At 43.3% G+C, this 8655-nt stretch overlaps 1 protein-coding gene across 1 annotated transcript; it reads left to right on the forward strand.

Moving 5' to 3' along the window:
• Positions 1-2057: 2057 nt before the first annotated feature.
• LOC136426777 (uncharacterized) lies at positions 2058-8281 on the forward strand. Its single transcript, XM_066415503.1, has 2 exons — positions 2058-2326; positions 7993-8281. Exons 1-2 carry the CDS (start codon positions 2102-2104, stop codon positions 8254-8256), a joined length of 489 nt encoding a protein of 162 aa, XP_066271600.1. The 5' UTR covers positions 2058-2101; the 3' UTR covers positions 8257-8281.
• The last annotated feature ends 374 nt before the right edge of the window (positions 8282-8655 follow it).

Here is an 8655-nt window from a genome sequence, read left to right on the forward strand (position 1 = left end):
ATACTCCTCATTACTTTTGCAAATTCAGTCCAAATTTGCATAATTACCACTTCAGTTTGTACATCTCTGTACAAACCACCTGCGTACCAAATAACATGAAAATCTGTCGTTCCTTTCTTCAGTTATTCTCCTTCAAATATTTTTACAAATACGCCATTGCAGTTCCAGTGACACATACCAGGGAGGCCAAAATTGACCTTGACTTTTCTCCTCCCAGCACCTACCCACATACTAAATATCATTACAATCCATCCGCACGTTCTTTAGTAATGCTGATTTTAAGCGTCCGGTGACACAAACATACACACAGGATAACACACACGCAAACTCCATGCAAAACAATATCCCCATGAAAAAAATTTTTTATGGAGATAATAAAAGAAAAGGAGGTGCCATAAGCATATATTTTTGTACAATTATTTTAGTATGATAAGTACATGAAACTCTATCACAAAAACGACCAGCCCTGACTTATAATGTGCGAACTCTGGCAGGCCCTGAAAATTGTCATTTTTCAGGATCATGTGATTACCTACCACAGATGGGATAGTCTTTGAAAAAAAAATTGAGCATGTCCTAGCGAGCAGTTTGAAGTTTCGTGTGTGTGGGGTCCCAATCATGATTTGGTTATGTTACGGTCTGGCGTTACTACTAAATGACCTCAAGGGACACCCTGCGGCTACTGGGCTATTTTTGGGTCAGACAAGGCCCCCGTTTTTTTCCAACTCGGGGTTAAAATCGACCCGGGACCCGGTACAAATAGGCTCCGTAAGCTAATGGTGACAAGAACGAATAGTTACCCCCGTATCCGGCATGCAGTCCTTCGGGGTCTGGCTACACCCCCTACGGGCACCGACGCAATAGATCTAGAGAGCCGATAGGGGGCCAATGATCAAATCATTTCTTCATTTTTCCAACACCTACCAACATACCGAATATCAGCGACTTCTCGATCTACGCTGTTCACAGACAGACAGACAGACACACACACAGACACACAGGCCTGAAAAAATAGCCTCCATGGCGAAGGTAACCAGATACAGCTAAACCTTCTTAGCCTGTGAAAAAGAAAAGATTGTCGTTGATAATCAGCATTTCATTAGTTATTACTCAAATATTGTACACATGTTGATACTTGATACTTTCGTTAAGAAATCTGATAAACGATATACTTTTGCAATCAATATCAGAAAAAAGTGACGAAGGACTTATCAACCACATTCCAATCTCGTGTATGTCTGATTTTAGTTGGCGTGTTCGGTGAATAGGATTCGTCATGTTTCATGCACATGCGTATTACCTCAATACGGTCCGGAAGTGTGACATAAGGGATGCAGTAGGCCATCTGCACATAAGACAATTCTTGGAATCCGGCCGGACTACTGAAAATGATTTATAAAACAGTGATGACGATTTTGTGTGGCGAATATGAGAGTAGGAGTATGTTGGGATCTGGGCGTTAGGTGGCGTCACTTACATTCCTACTCCTGAATCTTTATCAAAGGCGAAAAGAGACAGGGGGGATGGAGAGGGAGAGAGAGAGAGAGAGAGAGAGAGAGAGAGAGAGAGAGAGAGAGAGAGAGAGAGAGAGAGAGAGAGAGAGAGAGAGAGAGAGAGAGAGAGAGAGAGAGAGAAGGAGATCTAGAGAGAGAGAGAGAGGGAGGGAGGGAGAGAGATTAGAGAGAGAGAGGGGGAGAGAGATATACAACAATTATAACATAATTGTCAACCAGTTCGTGACTTCAACAAAACGAGACATAATCGATGACAATCAGCTGTGATGCACGCAGAATCTCCATCTTACAAACGATATCATGACATGATTGGTAACAAGTGAACATGACTTAAGAGGTAATTTTTGTCACATCGCAATCTCTTGTGTGATCCACTTTTATGGCGTGTTCGGCGAATCGGGTTTGTCGTGTTTTATGCACATGCGTAATACCCAAGAATACCCAAGAACCCAAGTGTGACACAATGGATGCAATTAGCTATAGCCTATCTTAATCAGCATATTCTTAGAACCCGGGTGTATTCCTGACAACAATACACTGGACCGCCATGACGTCTTCATGTTGCGGATACGAGAGAAAAAAAAAATATGCAAGGATGTGGGCGTAAGTCGGCGTCACTGACAGTCCACGACCTTTATTTTACCACCTGGGAAAACTGGGCTCAGACCGCGTCCGAACTCTGCCTAAGTGAAGACGGTGTAACCACCACGACATTGAAGACCATGCGGGCGAACATGGTTGTAGCGGCCCTCGTGCTTTTGTCCCTGGTTGTAACGGAGCACATGTCAGTGGTGCACGGAAGACGAACTACGGTAAGTGTTGATTTTTGTCCATCTTTGAAAATTGAAAAAAAAATTGCTATCAAATATATGGCCTCTGTCGATCAAGATTGCATGAAAAATTCTAATCCCTGTAGCTCAATTGCATTCGGTAGCAGCATCAGAGTTGAGCTCCTCGTTTCAATTATTTGGTAACTACATTTAAGGAGACCCCTGTTAGAATCAGGAGACGGACACCTCGGTCTGAGCTGCACGTGCATTCGTCTTTTGGAAGGGACGTAAAATGGATGTCCTGTGGTCAAGAATATGCCTCGAGCACGTTAAAAGGTACTACAACAGCCTCAGTACTCAAATGGATACCGAATGGCTTTATTTCAGTTGGATATTCGTATCAATCCTACAGCATCGGCTATGGCTTTACAGTCCTTTGGAAACGAGAATGGCACATAAGACACATCTGTAGGCTGAAATGATTCAGTTTTGTCTGAGTTGAAAGTTCTTTTATGCGGATCCGCTTCACCTCTGCACTGCGCATCAGTCAAGATTCCTTGTTTTCTTGCTATTCCGTGCCTTCACATTTTGATAGCTTGTAAGTTGTATGCAACTAAGACCCTCATTTAAGTGTGTTGTAAACGAGCTCGCGTAATTGCGTCAGACGCTGTGATCGATATATATATTTTAGAAAGAAGGGAGAGTGGTCTTACGTTAAACGTGTCTGTGTCTGTGCTAATGTCAGTAACGGCAACTGCCTCGGGGCGTGACGCACCGGTTCTATTTGCAGAGATGGTACCTGCAAGTTGCACGTAACACTGACGGACTTGAGCCGTCCCGAATCGCCCCTTTCATCGATCGACAAGTACGTTTAGCTTGTACTTTCTGTTCAAAACTTATGGATCCGTGCTAGGCCCATGGTTCTCCATGCTGAAAGACGGGACCGTCGGCTCGGCGTCATATCCACATGAGTTCATGGGAGGAAATATTTCTTCTATTCACTTGACAGGAAGAAGTGTCTATGTTTAAATTTTTGCCCCTCCCTGAATAAAGCACTAGATCGGGTGGTCTGTGGTTTCTCAATTTAAGATGGCGGTACAGTGCTACTTAGGCGAAATTGAGATGCCTACATATCTAGATTTGTGCAGAACGTGTATGAAATGGCCTAATGGTGCAATGGCCTAGTGGGTAGAGTGTTCGCCTTGCACACGGGAGGTCGTGAGATCGATTTCATGACGGGTCATACCAAAGACTTTTAAAAAAATGGTACATACTGATTTCTTCGCTTAGCATTTGGGAAAGGGTATGGAAATTAAACACACACATAGCTAGGACTAGCCCCTTGCTGTAGAGACTGGCACAAATTCTACGGACTTGATCCGTCGCGAAGCACCCCTTTCATCGATCGATAAGTACGTTTAGCTAGTACTTACTGTTCAAAACTTGCATGGATCCGTGCTAGGCCCATGGTTGGCGGAGATGGGCGCCGCCATATGCTCCACCAGGTGGCGCGGGAGGACTTTAACATGGTGCCAAATTTCAGCTAATTTTTGGGAATGCATCGCAAAACCTTATCATAGCCTTATTCAACATATAGCTTATCGGTGCAGTCACATTCGTCGTAGGTCGTCGTACGATTTTGATGTCGTAGCATTTTCAAACAGTCTGTGAAAGAACCAGTCTGATTGAAAAGCATCTAAGCCTGCCTTTTAGGTAGCAAGACAACCAGATGTTGTACGACACATGCACAACTATCCCGAGAATGCCACCAGTTTGCGATCTTACGACGATCGTGGCCGCGTTCTTGTTCAGGAGATAATTTTTTGATCTATGTACTTGAAACCATTTTATCCATCCATCCATCCATCCACCCACACACCCACCCAAACCCACCCATCCGTCCATCCATCCATCCATCCATCCATCCATCCATCCATCCATCCATCCATCCATCCATCCATCCATCCATCCACCCACCCACCCAAACCCACCCATCGGTCCATCCATCCATCCATCCACCCATCCATCCAATCATCCTTTCATCCATCCATCCATCCATCCATCCACCCATCTATCCATCCATCCATCCATCCATCCATCCATCCATCCATCCATCCATCCATCCATCCATCCATCCATCCATCCAACCATCCATCCATCCATCCATCCATCTATCCATCCATCCATCCATCCATCCATCCATCTATCCATCTATCTATTTATCTATTCCTTCAAGCATTTCTTCAAGCATTCCTTTAATCCAGACCGCTCGCTTACTTGTTATGTAATATATTAGGTAACGTTATATACTGTAACTAAATGCACCATCAGCAACACAAACACGTCCTGCCACAGACCTCTGCCAGGAAGTGTGTTCTCCACCGGTAAATCTCGCCCCTGGGCTCTATTCAACTTGACTAAGTCCCGAAAATACGTAGTTTACAACATACTATCTGGAGCTAGTCATTATTTCTGACATTTCCTGTCTATAAAGCATATCCGGATAGTCGGTCCCAAATTGGAAACTAAGGCTATGTTGATTCTATTATATGGATGACATCCTCTGAGTACTCCAAAACGAACATGCAAATAGATAACAAAGTTTACCTATTTGGCAAAAAAAGTTGGCTCCATTGCACGTGGTCACTGGGAACTCCAAAACGAACATGCAAATAGATAACAAAGTTTACCTATTTGGCAAAAAAAGTTGGCTCCATTGCACGTGGTCAGGAAGGTGAAACAAGTGACTAAAAGCACAACGTATAACGACCAATAGATTCTTCTTTTATGTTCTTTCACATCTTCTTCTTTGACTCTGGAATTGATTTGGCACTCTACAACATAAGTATCTGTTTTCCAAAATATTCTTTTAATTTTGCAACTAGCGGTATATATTTGCTAATATTGCAGCTGCTTCGTACGATTGATAGTATGGTCGAATTTTTGTGTGTGTGGAAACGGACGACAATTGCTGCGCGCGAGAATGTCATCCATTGAATCGACTCAACAAGGCCTAATGATGTATTCAGCGGCTATCTATGCCTCACACAGAACGAGGTATCAGTGTGCCGCAGTGGGCCTTTTATGTGCGGAAATCGTTCTTCTATTGTGGCTCTTCGGAGACAGTAAGACTGAGTAGGCGTTTGTCTGAATGTAGCTTTTTGAAAGAGCGTCCACAACATAGAAACCTAGGACTAAGGGAGCCATTAAATTCATGGCAGTCTCTGCATTACATCCGGAATGCAGAATCTGAAGTCTACGGTTCGCGTTTCTCTCTCCCTTACCTATTCACCATATACAAACACTCGAGATTTCTATGGTGGCATCATACTTCGCGTAAAGGCTACATTATTGCAGAGCTTTAAGTTTCAATTCATTCCTGCTTTAAAGTAGACCAATTTCACATGACTGAAGAGAAAGACTCCACGTTGCATTTGATGGCCCCTTCTGTAATCACCATCCGTTTTCAATCCGTCCAAGACAATAACAATGATAATAATAATAAATTTATTGCGTGACAATTGTAACTGGTACAATGTATGGCAACTTGCGCACATACGTTTTGAACTATTGCTAATTGTTGACCGCCGCGCAATCCCCCGTCACGCCCACAACTTTCCGGGAAATCATTAGAGAAATGCGGTACAGAAGTCACAGAGATCAGGCAAAACTTACTTTAAAAGCATGGCAAACAGTGACACTGTAGAAACAGATCTTGTATTCCAGCCAGGTCTTATAAGAAAAGCCTTAAACATACGCAGTGAGAGTTATACGGCATTAGGAGTGGCGAATCTTTCCTCTCAGGAGTTTCGACATGACGTAGAATTAATCTCGCGGGATTTCGGGCTGTATGTTTACAGAAGTAGAATGTAGAAGTCATGACATTACATTAAAGAGCGAGTCCATTTATTTTCTATTCCTCTTAGCACGGGGGATTACATGTCATACAGCCATCTTAGTCTTTAGTAAGCTGGAGGAAAACATCAAAAGGTACACATGGGAATTCTAATACTCTGCTCTCTTGTCATAACTGTAATCAAAACAGACAAAAGAAATGCAGCCGCATGCGCATGGCAATATGGACTATACTTAGAAGAGGCATATACTCACTTCGGGACAAATAACATTTGGACACACAGTTTTCTTAATTTGTGCAGGAAAAGGATATAAGGACTAGGCTACTGGAGAGTTGATTTTTAGAAAAGAATGAAAACTCTACCATTCCCCGTACCACACAAACCAGAACTCATATTTTGTGCTGCTCTCCGTTCGTTTTCCCTGTCCTTGGTGCTGAAGGCCAGTCACTGTGATACGGTCTTCAGCTAGGAGATAATGTGTGACTGGTTCATTCAATTCGATTCATTACACAGTATATGACAGCCTCGCAAGTAACCGCCGGTTGCCTGAATTGCGTTCTGGTTTTCAATATGACGATCACAAACATGCTGATATTCGCGTTGGAACAAAGAACAAGCAGCATTGGCAACTTTCGGGGGACATATAGTTTTTAGATTGTGTAGAAACATGTAAGGACGAGGCCACGGGAGAGTTGATGTTTAGAAAAGAATGAAAACTGTACCATTCCCCGAAGCACACAAATCAGAACTGATTTTGTGTACTGTGTCCAGTCGTTGTCCCTGTCCTTGGTGCTGACCGCCAGTCACTGTGATACGGCCTCCAGCTAGGAAATGATGTCTGACTGTTTTATTCAATTCAATTCAATTCAGTACACAGTATATGACAGCCTCGCAATTGCGCTCTGGTTTTCAATATGACGATCACAAACATGCTGATGATGGAACATAGAACAAGCAGCATTGGCAACTTTGGTAAGCCATATAGTTTAAGATTGTGTAGAAACATGTAAAGATGAAGCCAATGTGACAGGAGAGTTTGTTTTTAAAAAAGAATGAAAACTCTGTCATTACCCGTACCACGCAAATCAGAACTCATGTTTTGTACTGCTGTCCGGTCGTTGTCCCTGTCCTTGGTGCTGACCGCCAGTCACCGTGATACGGTCTTCAGCTAGGAGATTATGTGTGACTGGTTCATTCAATTCGATTCAGTACACAGTATATGGCAGTCTCGCAGTTAACCGCTGGCTGCCTGAATTGCGCCCTGGTTTTTAATATGACGATCACAAACATGCTGATATTCGTGTTGGAACAAAGAACATGCATTGCCATCTTTTGGAGGACACATAGTTTTTAGATTGTGTAGAAACATGTAAGGACGAGGCCACAGGAGAGTTGATTTTAATAAAAAGATTGAAAACTGTACCATTCCTAGTAGCATACAAATTAGAACTGATTTTTGACCTGCTGTCCGTGGGTTGTCCCTGTCCTTGGTGCTGAAGGCCAGTCACTGTGATGCGGTCTCCAGCTAGAAAATCATGTGTGACTGGTTTATTCAATTTGATTCAGTATACAATGTACAGCAGCCTCTGGTTTATAATATTAAGATTACAAAATCAATTCAAGTTTATTACAGTTATGTGCACAGACACAATATTGAAGACATATTTACAGTATTACAGTTTGTTATAAAACAAGTCTATTGAAACATTACTCGTTGTACAAGTTTATTAAAAGAACTCTCAGATATCATGAGAAAACTTTTTAAAGTGAGATAATTTTCTTTTTCTGTGTATCTAGATTGGATATTTCTTTTGAGTAAGCCTTTTGAAAAATATCCTGGTGTACTTTCAGCTCTGTCACAACGACTACCAGTGCATCTCGGGGATGGGGAGGGGGGCGTGCTGTGCTCCTAGGAACCTGATCTTCGCACCGGTCCCGGAGTGCAAGCCGGCGGGAAGGAGGGCCCAGCTCTGTCACGTCGCCTCCAACTTCCTACCGTACCCGCTGCACCAGCCGCACGGGTTCCACCGCTGCCCCTGCGGGAGCGGCCTCGCCTGCGTGCCGAGGAGGCGCGGCAGCATCATCGGTGTGTGCAGGGACCTGAAGGATCTGTGACGCGCTGACACCGTCGCTACAAGGGCCAGGGACGGTTGAGGATCCATACGTGGTTTACGGACCACATGTATACGAATTTTGCGGAATTCATACGATCCACTACTAAGAAACATGTGAATTTTACGGGATTCATTCGAGTTTTTACAGAATTCATACGAATTTCAAGGAATTCATCAAATTTTACGGAATCCTTACGAATTTTCAGGAATTCGGCATGTGATTTTTACATGATACGATCCTTACTAATTTGTTGGACCAGCGCCTGGGTAACATCAATTCTCTATCTCGCCATAGGCCCTGATAATTGGTCTAAATTAAACGACATGTCAACATTAGTGCAGGTTGGGCTTTTGGGTGTTTAGCAGGGTTGGATAAGCCCTTAACGTCTTTAAAGCCAAG

This window comes from Branchiostoma lanceolatum, chromosome 2, assembly GCF_035083965.1.
Source record: "Branchiostoma lanceolatum isolate klBraLanc5 chromosome 2, klBraLanc5.hap2, whole genome shotgun sequence".
Classification (NCBI taxonomy): Eukaryota; Metazoa; Chordata; class Leptocardii; order Amphioxiformes; family Branchiostomatidae; genus Branchiostoma; species Branchiostoma lanceolatum.